General features: G+C 38.0%; 1 protein-coding gene across 1 annotated transcript in view; it reads right to left on the reverse strand.

The window, feature by feature from the left end:
* The window catches only part of LOC122794819 (alpha-2-macroglobulin-like protein 1), a 989874-nt gene that overhangs the window by 852648 nt on the left and 117684 nt on the right, over nucleotides 1-19542 (reverse strand). Inside the window, exons 4-5 of the mRNA XM_044063423.1 lie at nucleotides 2682-2734; nucleotides 2069-2089 (exon numbers count right to left, since the gene is read on the reverse strand). Of these exons, the coding sequence (XP_043919358.1) occupies nucleotides 2069-2089; nucleotides 2682-2734 (74 nt within the window). The remainder of the gene's footprint in view (nucleotides 1-2068; nucleotides 2090-2681; nucleotides 2735-19542) is intronic.

Genomic DNA, 19542 nt, shown 5'->3' on the forward strand with positions numbered 1-19542 from the left:
CATGTGTATTTGCTGAGTAAACAAGTTAAAATGTATCTCATGTATCTTCTTAACTGCAAGTTTAAAGTTAGATGCATTGATGGGTACTGTTACAGACTTCACACTCAGCATATTAATTGTTTTCCTTTTTAAACTAAAAGTTTAACTGACACAAATGGGCATGGAAAAAATAAAATACTTTTTGAAATAAGTGAATCATTTATTGCACCACTTAGTTTTGAGAATAACAGATGCTGAAATGAAAATGAAGGCAAATGCATTCCCAAGCCATTTAAAAATGATTACATTAATTTTAGTAACACAGTATGATAACCATCCATCCATCCACAACCCTTTTTCCCATTTTTTGCACATGGGGTCAGATGTTAATTCAACACTGACACTCATCTAGAGCTAAGGTTTACACCACAGGGTGACTAGCCCTGCCATGGCTATTCTTCCATACCACACACACACACACACACACACACACACACACCCTCACACCTATGGCCAATTATAACATAATCCCAAAAACTCTCATAACAAAGGGAAGATCTAAAATATTAGTTCCTCAAAAAAAGTAATAGGAAAATGATTCTCCTTTTAGACACAGGAATATGTTCTGTTTAAATAAAATGTTATTTGTTTTAAATGATCTTCTTCTTCAGCCATGCTGGTCAGTCATCTAATTTGTTTTTCCTCATCATTATTCTGACTATTCACAGTTAAAATAAAAATAAATAACAAACTGAAATAAAAGTAACAATATCAGCAACAGCTTAATAGTGACAAGTATGTTAATATGTTAATTCAGATTGATTTATACCAACAATATGATTTTGTCTAGTCTTAACAACTAAGAGAATATGTATATTGATTGCTTTCCAAGTAAGTCAACAAATGTGTTTTGCACAGATGCACACACACACGCACACACACGCGCACACACACACACACACACACACACACACACACACACACACACACACACACACACACACACAGTAGGAAATGCACAATACCCAGAAAAAAATCACAGACAAGGAAGGATTATAAAGGCTCTATAAAGGGACTAACTAATGTGAGGTCTGAATTCAGGACCTTGATTGTGTGATGCAGAACCCCTAACCACTGAGTTACTATGTCCTTAAACAGTTAAATCTTAATGAAGATTTGGTTGTTGATTTCACTAGCAGTGCATGTCATATACCAACATATATTCTGAGTCTTGTATCTTAGTCTCAGTAACTAAAGCCGATTAACCTTGTGGAAAGCATTACAAGTAAATGAAAATGCCTGTTTTTTATTTATTTATTTTGTTTGTTTGTTTACTAACATTTAAAAAAAACTAAGCATCACATTTACAATTCAAAACAAGAAATACACTCAGTATGGGATTGCTATAGCTTTGGTTATTAAGAAAGACTGCTTCCAATAAAGGAATGTGACAACTGTCTTTATCTCAGAACATTATGCTGATACTGCCTTTCATTTATACTGCTTTCCTACAAATGTAGCATGTAATGTCCCAGTCATGCTTTGACTTTGCATAAATTGAGTCTTAGTGAGGTCAAATTATGTATCCTTAATGGGCCTTCGAAATATATATATATTAGGTAACAATACTGGAGGTGTAGTCATTAGACCTCTCAGCATGTCTCACTGCTGGTTTTCTTTTGACTGAACATCAATCCTCAGCATCAGTAAAACTAATTGTCATCCAGGATATGTAGCTAACATATAGTCCCTGAAATACTCTGTAATGGTGCAATTGGTTTTGTTTTGCAGTCTTGTAAAAGTAGTGTGCGGCTGATACAAATATATGGAGTTGTTTCATTGTAATATAACATTGTATAACACTAGGAAGTAAGTAGGGGTTATACTTTTCCTGATAACAGGACATCAGATTGACTGCGGAAATTTGTTCCCATCCTTCAATCCCTGCAGCTTAAGGTGACATTCCACCTGACTATGTCTTGACAGAAGTCATTGTGCATCTCAGACAGAGAAAAAGCAGCATATCAGATGATGAAAACAGATACAGAGACGTGTAAATATAAGTTTTGATATATTGAATTGTACCAACCTGTATCTCAACCAAGGGATACTGCAAAACAAAAATATAAAAGTAGAATTCAGTAAATGCATTTTCTGATAGCTACAAAAACAAAAACAACTTCTGACCATTGTTATACACAGATCTTAAAAGCAAGTCTATTTCTAAGTTACTGAAGTCAGGAATATTATGTTCAGAACATTACCTAAAGGTTTTTGGCAAGTTCACATGTAAGTGATAGCATGCATAAATGTGCCAGGTCATAAGATGCCCTTGTTTTATCCTTGTTTTATGACTACACTCCCAACTGCTATTGTGTTTAATTAAAAGTGCATAAAAGGGAGTAGCAATATATTATGTGATATAAATTTCTAGTATGTGATGTGGTTATCAAACACTGCTGGTGATTTTTTACACAAGACGGTGCAGTTTTGTCTTTGGCATAATGATCCTATGAACTGTTCACTCACACAATAGTCGGCCACCTGATCACAGGACTGCATTGATGTGCTTCCCTAGCAAATAATTCCTTGTTTAACCAATGAGGTACTTTAGCTGAAAGGTAGACCTGGATTAAAAAAGTAAATAAAAAAAAAAGTGAAACTTAAGATCCACTTTATCTCATTCATTTGAGGATACTCACCGTATCATTTACAGAGATAAACTTTGAATCCAAGGTAACAATACGGCACCTGACTAAAGAAAAGCAAAATGTTTATCATTTCTCCACTTGTAAAAAGTCTTACACTTATTAGTTTAAAATAGGTTGACTTCTGTCATAATTAAGGCATTTAAAATATTTTTTTAATAAAAAATGTTTTGGATAGCAGTGAACTGAAGTTTTCATCATAGGTTCATTTTATTTTGTAATATTTTCATACTTTTTATAATCAAAAAATGCCCATTAAAAATCAGTGTTCTTTTTGTAGATGTGGAACAAGGAAATCTCTGTACAATGACTCTATAAGGGCAAATACATAAACCAAATCTGCTAAAGCAAGGTGCTTAAAAATCAGTATATACCCGATAAGTGGAATAAGGTCAGACACTTGTATAGTCAATAATAAGCCACATTTATAAACCTGATAGCCAAGCAAATAGTACAACAAAGTCACAGCATATGGCAGATTTGTAATAAATTAACACTGGTTTAGAATAATTGTGGAGAGATCTACCATTTGTCAAATGGTGTCACCTGGAAAGAAGTTTTCATGATCCCAATTCCCTGAATTATAGTCCTGAATATTTTTGCATTTATACAGAGTACTATGATGTCACATTACTGAAGGTTTTTTTTTTTCCACCTGTGCAGGTCATTTCTATTTTCCCCACTACTGTTTGATCCCAGCATTAGCATATATAAGTAATAGTGGGTTGCAGGGGGAGCCTATCCAAACAAAGTATTTTCCATGGTGTCACATGCAAGTATGAAAGGTGCATTGTCGAACTCCTCCGTTTTACTGTTGGTTTGTTACAGTACCCATAAATGCACATCTTCAGATCGGAACTAGACTTCTACTAACTTAATTCTCTAAACGAAGAGCATGTAAAATGACATTACTGTCAGCTTGATCATGTGACATTGCTCGTATACTTTTTTGGTAGTACACAGCCACTTCAAGGGCTATTTGTGAAATGACAGAAAGGAAGAAGAAAATCGGTGGGGTAAACGGAAATGACTGGAACATTTACATGCATCTGTGATTTATTTCACAACTGCTTCAATTCTTTCTTGTAGATATACCAATTAATGAAACTAAGCCTTTGCTGTGTTGTATGTATTTATTCTTCTTAATATGTACACTACTTATTATAACTAAAATACATTGTTTCTCCAAAAGAACCTGACCTCCTCGTGCTTGATATCTTTATGAATACCGTAGTTAAGGTTCATTTCCATACATCAGGGACAGGTTTAGAAAACTGCCTTTAGGTGCAGCTGATGGTAAAACCTGACCTGTTTAAAGTAATAAGCCAGAGTCTGATGGCATTGACAAAAGCAAGAAAGTGGTTTTACTAGTAAATATACCTCTCAGTGGTCCCTAATTTATGATTACACACACAAAGCATGTTCTATACCTCCTAAAATTGAATATATTTGGAAAGAAGTACTATGTTAATAGAGCCAGTATTAAAAGTGTCATTAATCTGAGGCATTTTTGCTAATTATTTTTGCTTTGTTCCTAATTCTGGAGGCAAAAGATTGAAAGCTATGCTAGTAGAAAGCCAGTTTGCTTTACCAGATGATGATGATGGTGCAGTCTGTTGCCTGGTAACAAATGAGTTATCAAATTGTCTTAATTAATTAACAAGAATGCACAGTAAACTGATCACTATGCAAAAATGAATATAGATAAAGGAATTGCAAGAGGTAGGTATAGAACACAGCCAAAAAAACTGTGTATGCTGGATTAACAAATTTCTATTATTGATTTCTATTGACATTTATATGTACTTCTGGTAGTTTTTCTATATGTTCTTAAACCACTAGTCACTTTGTTGTAATCACTTCTACTGTTATGCATAGGTCATCTGGTTTCTGATGTGTAATTCTTGAACCTGATAGCTCAGATGACAGTGCTTATTCAAAATTTTATTACTGTATTCTACACCTATCTATGGTATTTGTTTCATATATTTAAATGTTGATAATGGCTAAAAAAAATCATGGGCCAGATTCAGAAAGGTCATCACCTGGGATAATCCCTAACATAGGTTGCAACCTGGCAGTGTCCCTTTCTGATTCAGAAACAGACCTGCCACAATGATCCTACATGGTATGTCATATCACTGAGATGAGCTACCTCCAGACTCAAGCTGTATACTGATGAGACATTCAGAGGAGCAGCCTGCATTAATTAGCAACGAGTTCACCCCTGGAAATATCTGTGGTATGGTATTTCTCCGTTTTTCTTCCCCAGCTTAACTTAGTCCCTTTCCAATCTTGCACACCTCTTTCTCTCTCCCTTTTCTCATTTAGGTTCATAGGTTCATAGATTAGTACTAGGCTAACTGCCTTTGTGGGCCATTTTAAGACTAGCCAGTTATCTATCCCATGTGAGAATCAAACTACATTTCACCTAAATCTTTTCTAACTCCTTATCCCCTCTACTACAATCTGAACTGTAGCTATACTCTCACAATATCTGTACCTTCTTGCAACACTTACTTAGATACACCTATGCTGCAACAATGTTTTCCTTTCTGAAGTATAAATCCATTTACTTCCTGCAAGAATTTAGAGCTAACAGAACTGTATACACTTATACATATTGATGTAAATACTTTGCTCTATATACTTGTGTTGAAACAGTTTTATTTTGTGAAATGTAACTGCTGTTTTTCTGATAACTGCCTAAATTCACTTGCTAACATACTGTGATGGAGCTTTTTTCCCTGTGCCACTGGTGAAAATGGGCTTTGCCCAGTCGAACTTTCCCAGTAAACAAAGACAAATAAATAAATAAATACATAATTTATGCAACCAAGCAATTCAGAGAATTGCTCACCTGTGTAAGTTAGCTCAGCAAGTTAAGCTAATTAACTTTGCCAAAATATCACATTTACTCATTGCATTCAATGGAGAGATCACATTACGGGTAAGTACCAGGAAATTCAACAGGCAATTGGTATTGATGGCATGTGTGTGTGTGTGTGTGTGTGTGTGTGTGTGTGTGTGTGTGTGTGTGTGTGTGTGTGTGTGTGTGTGTGTGTGTCTGTATGAAAGTGTGAATGTGTGTATTTGTGTGTATGTGTGGGCACGTTTGCACACGCATGCATGTTTGTGTGTGTGTGTGTGTGTGTGTGTGTGTGTGTGTGTGTGTGTGTGTGTGTGTGTATGAAAGTGTGAATGTGTGTATTTGTGTGTATGTGTGGGCATGTTTGCACACGTATGCATGTTTGTGTGCGTGTGTGTGTGTGTGTGTGTGTGTGTGTGTGTGTGTGTGTGTGTGTGTGTGTGTGTGTGTGTGTCTGTATGAAAGTGTGAATGTGTGTATTTGTGTGTATGTGTGTGCGTTTGCACATGCATGTTTGTGTGTGTGTGTGTGTGTGTGTGTGTGTGTGTGTGTGTGTGTGTGTGTGTGTGTGTGTGTGTGTGTGTGTGTGTGTGTGTGTGTGTGTGTGTGTGTGTGTGTGTGTGTGTGTGTGTGTGTGTGTGTGTGTGTTTAAATGTGGGCATGTATGTGTGAAAATGACTGAGGAGGGTGCCTATGTCAATGCAATGTATGTTCTGCTGCAAGAGGTGGTTACAGCAGGAAAGTGGTGACTAGCTATAGTAGTAACACTGTGAAAAACTAGAGTAATAAAAATTAACTGATAATGAGGTCATTCCTCTTTGTGGCTAAAGTGTCTCTGAATAGCATTTCCCACAATCATGAAAACAATTCCATTTGCTGCATGTCTTAGCTCCCATGGTGGGATTCTTTCTGAATCCCAGTAAGTGTTTTGGGAAAATAATAAGAAGTAAGAGGTTGTGCTTGATCACGCTATTGGATATAGCCTTACAAGAGTCTGCAGTAAAAAGAAGAAATGATTATGTAAGTAGAGTTTAGACTTTTTGGACTGTGTAATCAGGATGGGAGTAAAGAATAAGAAAAGCATTTAGAAAGAGTCCAAAGTACCTGCAAGGGAATGCAGGTACAAAAGGGGTGCCAAATACTGCCTTAATTTGTAAATGGGAAGGGTAAATTGAACAATGTCAAACAGTACAATGGTGATTTCTGACGACCTGATTAGAAGTTTGCAATCAAGAAAATGGTTAAAGAGCTCATAGATGTTAGACTGAAGGCATTTTTAAATGCAAATACTAAAATCTGCACAAATAATCAACTTTATATTTAAGAGCATCATTGATAAGATTGTTCATGAACAGAGTGAAATGAGGTGTGCCGAGAAGATGCACAACAGCATATCAATTCTCTAAACTAATCATTGCTCTAAACCTAACATGAAAACAGTTGTGCACACAAACCACTAAATCTATCACCTTACGCAATCCTCTAAACTAATCATTGCTCTAAAGCTAACATGAAAACAGTTGTGCACACAAACCACTAAATCTATCACCTTACGCAATCCTCTAAACTAATCATTGCTCTAAAGCTAACATGAAAACAGTTGTGCACACAAACCACTAAATCTATCACCTTACGCAATCCTCTAAACTAATCATTGCTCTAAAGCTAACATGAAAACAGTTGTGCACACAAACCACTAAATCTATCACCTTACGCAATCCTCTAAACTAATCATTGCTCTAAAGCTAACATGAAAACAGTTGTGCACACAAACCACTAAATCTATCACCTTACGTAACCCATACCCTCCCCATAAACATCAAATAATCACACACCAGTGCACACACAAAAAAAAATGTATATTTTTCCCATATGCTAGCCCTAGCAAACAACAAACAATCTCCTTTTCCAAAAATGTACTTGAAAAAAACACATGATCGATCATCCTGCACTTGATAAATAGTGTATTCAATCATCTTACCCAGTTTTCAAAAATGTTCAAATAAATCATTGTTTGACAATAAGACAAGAAACATTTAATGCACTGAGAGGTGGGACACCTCACTCTTGTGAGTCTTTTTATGTTTGTTTTTGTTGTTCTGTAAACTAATGTTTTAGCTTGTATAACATGTTCAAGGGTATCATCGTTATTGTCCTGCGGCAATTCTTTTTAAATATTATATTCTTTCTATTTTCTTTTTCTCTTCTTGCTTCCAGTTAGGTGAAATTTTCTTTTACTGACATTTTAATCATATTGCAGATATGTTCATGTGATAGTACTTGATGCTGTTCTGCGGTTCAGATATTGGCATCCTAATCTTGTTTATTTAGTTATTTTATTTAGTTAGTTAGTTATGTAGAATGTAAAAATGGTTAATATCTAGGCACCACAAAGAATAAAAGAAAGAAAATTGTGTCAATGAAAGACCAATTAAATAATAAATAAGGTAATGTTTAAATCTATTATTAAAACTAAAGGTGGCTCGGTACACTGCATTTAGGTAAAATAAAAAAAAATGTGATTCCTCAGGGACCTCTTGAAAGTAAAATCAGTCATGTGCTCCAGCAAAGGGAGGTAGCTAATTACAGAGGACAAAAGCAAGAAAAATAAGAGATACCCTACCTCATATTCTAGTCAGTTCCGTGGAAAACCCAGCAACCATTCTCCTGATCACTTGAATGGACCTTGTCAGAATAATAGGCACAGAAAACACTTGAGGTATGCAGGACCTTGGTTATAAGTTCATAGGTTCATAGGTGTGTGCTAGGCTAATGGCCCTGGAGCCTTTACAAGCCTAGCCCATAGAAGTACCCTGGCATCATGCCGCCCAACATTAGTTCCCAGCGCCTCTATCAAGTAGAGCCACTGGAGTGATTCCCAGGGTGAACTATCTATTTCCCATCCACTCATCAAGATTTCTCTTGAAGAGGGCTAGTGAGGTGCTCTGCTTGACATGTATGGGAAGTCTATTCCAGAGCATGGGCAGTCTCTGGGTTATGAACCTGTCCTTCCAGCATGTTCTGTTGATTGTGGTAATGAAGTTAAGGTCTCTGGGGCATGCGGTGCAGAGGGATTGGGATTTCTTTAGATGGAGCATTTCTAACAAGAGCTGGCTCAGACATGGCTTTGTAACTCATGCAGAGATCACCTCTTAGCAGACGATATGAGACAGAGAATAGCTGGAGTTTTTTTAGTCTGTCCATGTAGGACATGTTTTTAAGGCCTAGGATGGTCTTCATGAGTTACTTTTGTGGCCTTTCCAGCTGTTGCATGTGTCTAGTGATGTACATGCCAAATGGGGCATTATACTCGATGAATGGCCTAAAGAGGGAAGAGTAGAGAGAGATGGATGCAAAACCCTTGGTAATGAGATGTGCCACATAGAAGGACTTTCTGACCACAGTGGCAATGTGGTGGTCGAAGGAGAGGTTGCTGCCAACCTGTGTCCTCAGATCTCTTATAATGCCTTCAGTGTTCAGTGGGCTCCCATCAATGTGGTAATTAGTGGGAAATGAGTTTTTCCCAAAGGGGATGATGACACATTTTTTGGCATTAAACATAAGGCCATGGTTTTGACACCGGTCATTGGTCTCAGTGAGGCCTTTCTGTAGGATGTCTACATCATTTGGGGAGTTAATAATGGGTCCCAGCTTGCAGTCATCTGTGAACTTGGTCAGCCAGAGTCCCTCCATGTTGGCCTGGACTTCTGTGAAATAGATGCTAAACAGGAGAGGACCCAGGACGGACCCCTGTAGGACTCCACTCGTGACTGGTTGGCAGTCTAACTTGGACTCCGCTACTTTCACACTGTGGGTTCTATCTATGAGCCAATTTGCAACCCATCTAGGATATAGGGGTTGATACCTAGTTTGGTGAGTTTATCAATAATTCCTGAGTGGGGAATGGTATCAAAGGCCTTGGCCAGATTGAGGTAGCTGTATGAACTGCCTTGCCCTCATCCACAGCTCTGGTGACTGACTCAAAGAAGTCAACCAGGTTGAGCAGGCATGATCTACCTTTCACAAAACCAAATTGAGTAGGATCTAGAGTTTGGAGATTATATCCTTGTTAAATAGGTCCATGGTGATGCGCTCCATAGCCTTACATATCAGGCTCGTCAGGATAATGGGGCGATAATTCCCAGGGTCTGTAGTCGCTCCCCCTTTATGGAGTGGGATGACTGTAGCAGTGGGCCATTTGGTAGAGACAAAGCCTGAGGTGAGGCTGTGACTGAACAGGGCAGACAGATATGGTTCCAGTTCGCTTTGTAGTTCATGTAGAACACATCCAGGGCTATTGCTGGGTCCCATGGAAGCTGGATTCTTGGCCTTGGACAATGCAGCTTTATCCTATGCTGCAGTAATGCTGGGTGCCTGGCATTCCTCCGGTATTGTGATTGGTCCTTTGGGGGGAGACAGGGGTAAAGTTGGCACTGAATCTGTCAGCTAGTATGTTGGCAATATATATATTGGCTCAGTATAGGAGGTACCATTGTGCAGTAACTCAGAGCAAACCTGGGTATTGCCATGGAGATTCTTGGTTACATATGGCAGGAAGCTAAAGAACATAATCTTAAAACTTCACCTGTCAAAGAATGGCAGGTAGCAGAGGGCTAGATGGCATTAAAAGGAGTCTCCAACTAGCAACTATACTATGGTACTATGGAATCATGTAGCTGTGGCAGTCACGTTCAGGTTCCCATAAGACAGTCATATGACAGTCCAAGGTAAAGTGTGCAAGCAAAAAGGTGCTAGTGCATGAATCACTATTGTAAAGTCTGATAATGGAATATAGTTCTTAAGCTAGGTAATATTATATTTCAGTATAAATAAAATGACTTAATGACAGCTGACACCTGAGATTTCAGGATACGTCTGTCATCCAAAATCAAATTGTACATCCACTAATGGTGCAGTGAAGGCATTATGTGTTCTGTAGTCAGTCCTTGAACAAATAATTATAAATATGTAAGCAGTGCTACGAATTTGGAAGCAACTTTTTCCCAAACAACTAAAATGGAGAAGAATTAAGTTCATGTCAAAAATTCATAAAAAGGTCAAAGATAAAAAAAAATCTTGGAAAAGTATCAACAATCAGAGGTGACAGCAGACAATATGGCAAACAAAGAACAGTCAAAGGGACTGGAGAAAGCTGAAAGGGTGAATTCACAACCAATAAACAGAGATTGAGTACATTGGCCTAAGCTGAAGTAGACAGTGTGAAACAGCAGAAACTAAGTGAACAGCTTGCAATTTACATGGCAGAAGTCAAGATATGAGAGTATGAAACAGCAAAAGTTATGACCTCATATGCAGTTGTTGTTCTGTAATTAGAGATAAAATAATTAAGATTTAACTCATTCCCTCCAATGGGGCTATGGAATTTTGCACTGTAACTGCCAATGGGCGAAACCTAAACTTTTTGATGGAATTAAATTATGTCCTAACATTACAAACAAATGTTCATCTCTCTGTAACCATAGGGGTTACTAAAGAAGTATAAATGGCATCAGCACAAAGTATTTTTATAGTGGTAATATTCTTTAGGTTCTAGGTCTTAAACTGGATTTTATAAGTCATAGTAAACACAGTAATTATTAAGTTTGTGATATTTGTAAACAATTTATAATATCTCATCAACCATTCCAGTTACGTACATTTTATCAGCAGCATTTTCTTCTTTCAGCTAAAAGTTTCACATGAGGCTAATTCTGTTCTGTCTGTGCTACTTGGTTGCCAAGATATTTAGAAAACATGAATTTATGACAATATAAATAAATAATAGATGAGCAACAATTAATATCTTTCTACCTACCCTAGTCAGAGGTCAGATGTCAATACAGTTATAGTTGCCATTGTGTAAGCTTTAAGATGAAATTTTAATTCTTAGTATGTGGCATGATTTTGGAATTATTAGTGCAAATATGAACAAGCAGGGCAGCGGTGGTGCAGCGGTTAGCATTGCTGCCTCACAGCAAGAGGTTCTCCCGTTCGATTCTTGGCTGGAGCACCATCTGTGTGGAGTCTGCATGTCCTCCCCGTGGGCGAGTGATGCTAAAGACATGCAAGCGTGACTTCTTTGAAGGTTGGGCATCAGGCTGGCAACTCAGCACAGTAAAAATCCACTGCCAATCATGAGCGGACCGGAGTTCCGCTGTGGCGACCCCTAACCGGGAAAAGCCGACAGACGTTAGTGCAAATATGAACAAGCAATACTTGATGCCTGGAGATGTCAGTAAGATGCAACTCCAAAAACTGCTGGAGGTGTCATAAGGCTGTAATGAGTTAAAGAATAAATATACACCAGTGGTCATAATTCCAGAGGAAGTAAATCAAAAGCTAGTATATTATACAAATAGCACATGCTGAAGAAATATTTGTATCCTCTGGGTTCCAAGAAAGGAATCTTAGAATCTATAGGCCTTAGTGTAGGAACAGTTGGTAGGCTGGACTGGTTTACGTGTTATGCAGATTAAAACTGAAATCAAATGACAAAGATCACCAATGGCTCTGGTAAATCTGCCTCAGATCCAGGAATCCTGTGTATTATAAAAAGTGAGTCACAGGATGAACAACTACAAAAGCCACAAGAAAGATAGAAGAGGATACAGTTAAGGTAAATTTACTTCCTTGTTATTTGTGAAAAATTAAAAATAAAACACTTAAACATTACAATATTAAGCAACAGTAACACAGTTCAAAATTTCAAATGTTAATTCCTCTTCTATGAAAGTACTGAAGAAACAAACTCAAACAGGCTTAGTCACTAGAATAACTCAGCTTTAATTCATAATAAGCTCTTTTGCCCACCAACTGGACTTCATCAGATCAACTTTTAAGTAACAGCTTTAACCCATGGAAAACTGGACTGTTTGTGACCCTTTTGGTTATAAAACTTTGGGGATTTTTCTAATTTTTTGATACATTTACTGAAATACATCCTAAAGGTTCATAGATTCATAGGTGTTTACTAGGCTAACGATGACAAGGGCCTTTTTAAGCCTAACCATGCATCCCAAATCTCTGACAAGTTCTGATACCCCTGATAAGTGTAAGCATAGGCCTGGGAGATTAACCACTTACAGGTCATCTGTGTCCATTAGAGACATAGGTGCCAAACCAGGGGTGAATTTTCAGTTTCCCATCCAGTTGTCTAAGTTGCACTTGAACTGGGTTAGGGAGGAACTCTGCTTCACATGCATGGGGAGCCTGTTCCATAGACAGAGTAGTGTCTAGGATACATACCTATCTCTCCAGCAGGTCTTATTTATATCACAGGCAATGTGTAAGTCTTTAGAATGGGTAATTCTGGTGCTGTTTGTTTTATGGATATGCAGGCGGTCCATCAGAGTGGGGTCTGGCAATGTCCTGTATGCCAGGCATAGATCTCCCCTCAAAAGCCTGTAGTAAACAGAATACAAATACAGGGCCTTGAGGCAGTCTGCATAGAGCATTTTACTTACGCCCTGTATTCTTTTAGTAAGGAACCTCTGTGGACATTCCAATTGTTGGATATACCTGGTTAGGTATATACCAAAAGGGACATTGTACTCAGTGATAGGTCTGATGAATGCTGGATACAGTGAAACAATGACTTCCTTGGACATAGACACCATAACTTTGTTTATTAGTTACACAACATAGAATGATTTCCTCACCACAGTAGATGTGATGGTCAAAGGCTAGATTACTATCTATGTGTTTCCCTACGTCCCTGACTACTGGGTCAGTTCTAAGGGGTGTGTTGGCAATATGATAGCTACCAGGGATGGATGACTTCCCAAAGGATGCTATTATGCATGTCTTGGCATTTAATTTTAGTCTATGGCTCTGACACCAGTTGTTTGTTCTGTGTCAGCCCCTCCTGGAGAACATTTGTGTCAGTGTGAGATTCAATGACAGCTCCTAATCTGCAATCATCTGCAAATTTAGTCAGCCAGAGACCACTGACATTGGACTTGACTTCTGAAAAGTAAATGCCAAAAAGGAGAAGTCCAAGGATTGATCCCTTAGGGACTCCACTTGCGACTGGCCTCTTTGTAGAGGTGGACTCCCCATTTCTAACTTCCTGGGTCTTGTCTGTGAGCCAACTGGCTATCCACTGGGTGACATATAGGCTTGTACCTAACCTCTTGAGTTTATCAACAATGCCCAGGTGGGGTATTGTGTCAAATGCCTTTGTCAGGTCAAGGTAGGCAATATGAACGACTCTGCCCTCATCCATTGCTTTGGTGACCTTCTCAAAGAAGTCCACCAGGTTAAGTAGGCATGATCTGCCCTTGATGAAACCAGGCTGGGTTGGGTCCAGTGTCTGGAGGTTTACTATATCTCTATTGATCATCTCCATGATTATTCTTTCCATGGCTTTACATATAAGACTAGTAAGACATATGGGTCTGTAGTTTCCAGGGTCTGTAGATGGCCCATCTTTTTGTAGAGGGGTGACTGTTGCCTTACTCTATTCATGAGGCATGAAGCCTGTTTGGAGACTACAGTTATTAATTCCAGAGGCCCTGATAGGTCATGTTTCATGCTATTTAGAAGGCATCCTGGGATATTGTCTGGGCCCACTGATGTACAGTCATTGGTCTTAGAGAGAGCATTAAGGACCCATTCCGTATTGATAGTAGGGGAGTTATATTTGATGATATTTCCTGAAAGAAGGTTGAGGGGGAGAGAGGGGTAAGGTTGGAGCTGAATTTATCAGCCAGGAGGTTTGCTATATCTTCTGGCTCAGTATAGATGGCTCCATTTACAATGAACTCTGCACACAATTGTGTATTGCATTTGAGGTTGTGGACATAGCTAAAGAATGGTTTGTGGTTGTCCTTAGCCTGGGAGGCCAAACTTACCTCATATTTAGCTTTGGTAGACTTTATTTGTCCTCTGAGGTGTTTGTTTAGTTTGATAAGAGTACTTTTATGCTGCTGGGTGCTCCACCTCCTAATTTTTGCCACAGTTTTCTTCCTCTTGTTATACAGCCTATTAATTTTGTGATTCCACCAGGGTGGCTTGTTTTTGAGTTAATTCTGTACTTCTTCCTGGTGACTACAACTGTCTCTATGCAGCTATTAACATGCTTGTACAGGGTTACTGTGAACAGTTCTGCATAGGCAGCAGTGTTCTCAGGGCTTATTGGAGTTTGAAACTGTGCCAGGTTCTCACTTAATAGCAGGGGGTAGCTTTAGAATAGTTCCTAAATATTCCAGGTTTAGCTGGGAGGCAAGGTTTTATTTTTACTTCAAAGGAGACCATTTTGTGGTCTGACCTTACCAGGGGAAGGCATTACATTAGGGGGTGTACAGCACTCTCCTATATTAGAGAGGCCCAGATCCAGTATGGTTGCACCCCTGGTTGCTGTATTCACTATCTGGTCCAGGGAGAATGTGTTTACAAAATCCAGGAATCTCTGTGCATGTATGTTTGGTGTCATATAGGATTCACATTTAATAGTGGGGTAATTGAGGTCACCCATGAATATGGTCTTGGGTTGGATGTTTAGTGTTTCTAATAAGTTTAAATACATACCATGGGTTTCCTGGGTCATAGAGGGGGACCTATAGCTTGCAAGGAAGTGGTATTGGATTTTGCCTGTGGTGATTTGAACATGGAGCAGCTAAAGTGTATTGTCCTGTTTGACCAGCCTTGAAGTATATTTATTTTTTATGTAAATAGAGACTCCTCCACTTTTAGTCCCTGCCTGTGAAGTACCTGGCCTAAGTGTGTGGAAGGCATTATAACCTGTTGGTGTGCTCTCCATGGCTTTAAACCATGTCTCAGTGATCACGCAGATGTCAACATTCTCTAGGGTAAAGAGAGCTTCTAGGGATTGGAGCTTTTTGTTTTGACTCCTAGCAATGAGCAGTAATACCTTTAGATTTTCTTGGTTTTGATTTGCTATGTTGGAAGTACTTTCAGTTTGGCATTGCCTAAAAAAGACACTATGGGGGAAGACAATGTTTTAGCTAATATTTGAAAGCCTAGAGGGGAGAGGTGCAGACCATCCTGGCAAAGCAGCATAGTCTGATGACCATCTCCTTCCATGCTGAAAAATATTGCACCGCCTTAGAATGACAACAGAAACTAAACCAATTATTAAAGTCAATCATCTTTTGTTCATATTGTGGCATCATCCTTGGAGAAGGTAAAATGCTGCTTAACACTGGGCTCATACCAGCCTGAGACACATATTCCAAGAGCTCCATGATATCTTTCTTCATATGGTCTAGGGAGGTACATCTCATGTTATTTACTCCTACATGGAGTATGACTGAGTCATATTGGTAATTGTGGTCCAATGACCTGAGTGCATGTGTAATGTGGTGGATCCTAGCCCCTGATAACTGACTGTGACTTTCTTCTTACTCAGCGTGGTAAAAGGGACATCAGTGTGTCTCACGAGGGAGTCTCCAATGACTAGAATGTTGGATTGTGTGGTAGCTTGCCTTATGGACTTAGAGGTAGAGGTTCCATGAGATGTAACTCTATGTGTTGATGTGGATATTGTTTTGATATAGTGAATTTGGGGATGCTGAGGGTTTTTGTTATGTGTACTTCATCTAGGAGGTCTTTTTGGTTTAAGAAGGTTACATTTAAGTGCCTCAGCATATGTGGGTAGATATCTCTGCTTTGAATTGTGCATTATGGGTGCAGTGTGTGTACTATTGACAACCTTTGAGACATCTGGGATGCATGGCTAGGCTTAAAAAAGGCCCTTGTGGTCATTAGCCTAGTAAACACCTATGAAACTATGAACCTATGAACCTTATTGACATTAGGAGTATTTTTATATGAGAGCTTTGCCGCCAGTGACATTGCGTAAATACATCTCTCACATACCATATCAGTTTGTTTGAGAATTAACTGGTTGTCAGTAAACATGAGGCAATTTCTACATTGCCTCAGGATGCCCATATCCATCAAGCTGGTAATGTTCATATTCATGGCAACAGATCCTTTTTTATTGATTAGACAGTTGGAGTGAAAATATCAATCACTGTCAGAAGCATCCATTTTGCAACTATGGGGACAGTGCTTGTCACTGCAAACTAGTTGTCCTGTGTGCAACTAGCTATTAGAGAAATTTCAGTTGTGCTTTTCCAGGAAAGATGTCACTCAAGGTGTCTGAGTCTGTACAGAGCACTGCCAAACACTTGAGGGAAACCTAATAGGTAGACCCTGAAAATTTAAGGATGAAGTATTTAGGCAGATATTCTGAAGTTAGAAACAAATCAAGCAGTACTTACGAAAGACAAATAATTAGCTTGTCAAGATTGACAAGACCCTGTATTTGATAGCTGTCCCAGTCAATGTCGAGTATAAGGAAGTGAATATGAGAGACTGAAATGTGATAAATGGTTTGCTTGCTCAAAGAAGGCCTAGAGCTCATTATGTGCCAGTGAAGGAATGATATATGGGGACAGGTATGAGAACACTGGGTGTTACATAGATAGTTTGAAATCAATTTGTAACGATTAGATAGCTTCTGTAGTACAGCTGAGCATTTATATTTACATAAAGAAATGAAACTGCATCTGAAAGTGATAGCAGATCATGCTCAGGCAGAGCATGTCCTAAGAAGAATTCATTATTTTAACAGTAGCTTTCTAATATTCTTGCCTCCTTCCTCTTCCCCTAGAGCCAAAAGCACTTACTTCAATAAGTTGTAATTTTTATTTATTTGTTAACCAGGTAGGTTATACTGTGTATAACTGAGTGAATAATTTCACCAGACAATGTTCCTGGATCACCACTGAGAATGTGCACTTGTGTCAAGTGGGTTTACCCACTTAACAAATAAAATATTGCATAAAGAATACAAGATTATTCCATGCCAAAATGCAACTATTAGTAAGTACAGACTAAAAAGAATTAAGTTGAACAAGAAGTTTAGGCATGTATGCATGCTTGACATAATCATCAACAGTCAACAAAATATATATAACTAGTAAATGGAGACTGTGGAGAATCAAACCTTGGACTGCAGGAAGCAGCTTATTATGATCTCATAGACTAAATCTGCTCCTATTGGTGCCAGACATCTCTCATGCAATTGTGGGGAAGACAGTGCATAAGTATCTTCTACCATCTTTGGTGTGAATATTCTCACAATTTCATCACATTATTTGGAGCAGTTCTACCTTTCAACTTTTCAGATCTGCACATCCCATTTCTTATGGTTATTGTTAAAAAAGATACTTCTTATCTACTTTTCATTTCTTTCTTACTCCATCATGCAACCTTGGTCCGTTTATGAACACATCCATTTAGCTTACCAGAGATGTCTTTTTCCTTTTTCTGTTTGTTCCCATAACTCAGTGTGATGTACCTCAGCTACTGAAAAGGAACCTTTTATACATTCTTGTGTACTTGATTGTCTCACATCCCCAGTACTTTTGGAATATCCTTGGCATTTTCAGACATTCTACAGTGATTGTATATTGAAGGGAGATTTGTATAGTTTTCTTATTCCCAATGTAGACTATTCAGTGTTTCCCCTTATTCAGGATCAGTAGACTTCTTACGTTACTGCATTTCTCCTTGATGCACCAAGACAGAATCACTTTTGTAATTTTTTTTAATGTAATTCTAAGTTTATCCATGGCAACATCAACCAAGTGAACAGTGAACATCCACTATAGACAGAACCTGTGTTTTTTTAAATGCCATTACTTATAAGGCTGTGTCTAGAAATGAAGCCTCCGATCAATAAACGTTTGTTTGCAAGTCACTAAATGATGTTTTACTTATTATTATCATAAATACAACTATGTATTCTGCTTTTTGAGTTTATACCAGAATCTTAAAGAAAGGGATGATTCCCTGATTACTAAAACCTGATCATAAAAGAGATATTCTTTAATCAGGTACCGCTCTGATGGCAATGAATTTCAGATCTAATTACCTATATGTAGTCATTTGGAAGTGTTTGAATGCTTAAATAATATACCTACCTATTTTATTATACTTTGTCTGGCTCAGTTGATTTCATTCTTTTAGAAATATATCCTTTCCTTGATCCGACTAACCACTGATTAAATAATCAGTAGCTAATGGCGAGCATGAAAACCATGAATCCACAAATGACAGACATAACTTTAAAAGAAATTACATATAACACCAAAACAAGCCAAGAACAAAAGTAAAAGTGAAGTTACTGGGTTTGGAATGAAACAACAGACAACCAATTGTAAGAATAAGCGCTTTCATTCCTGTATATTCAGTGTGGAACTTCTTCAGATTGCAAAACCGTTGAAAGTTAAGCGATAAATAAAAAAGTTCATCCAATCAGTTTAAAATACACCTAATGAACATACTAACAAACTATTTGTCCAATGTGAAAGTTAAAACCATCACTCAATATTCCACCAAATTAGTTAAATGCAAAATATATATGAATTGTTAAATACATAACATTTATTTCATAACATATAAAACAAACACAAGGAAGTGAAAATGAAAAAAATTAATTTGTAGTTTATCTGCCTTAAGTGCTAGCAAGATGGCTATAGCAATTTTTTCATTGATCCCTGGTGGCTGTATAGCATTGAACAAAACTTTCTGTACATTTCTCTATAATCAAGTTATGCAGGCCAATTTCCTCCCCTGACATTAATGCTTATCTTCTCTTACACACAAAACACAAATTTATTGAAATTCTGATACTTCTTAGTGTGTTTGGTTAGTGCATTAGTGGGGTCCTTCTTTTTACTCGCATAATAGTGTTGATAAATTATTTTCTTCAAATTGTTCTCTGTCTTCCCTGTGTAAAAAGCTGCACAAGACAAGCAGGTCGCTACATAGACTACCCCTTTGGTGTTACAATCATAGGTGCCTTGAACCATAAGGACCCTCAGTAATTTCCTACCGTTAAATTTGTAGTTTCATAAATGACAAGCATGAAAACTATCGATCCACAAATGAGTGACATAACTTAAAAAACAAATTTTTACTCCCACCGACCCACACACACTTTGCTAATTGCAT

Source organism: Protopterus annectens, chromosome 2.part1 (genome assembly GCF_019279795.1).
Source record: "Protopterus annectens isolate FY-2018-M chromosome 2.part1, PAN1.0, whole genome shotgun sequence".
Classification (NCBI taxonomy): domain Eukaryota; kingdom Metazoa; phylum Chordata; order Ceratodontiformes; family Protopteridae; genus Protopterus; species Protopterus annectens.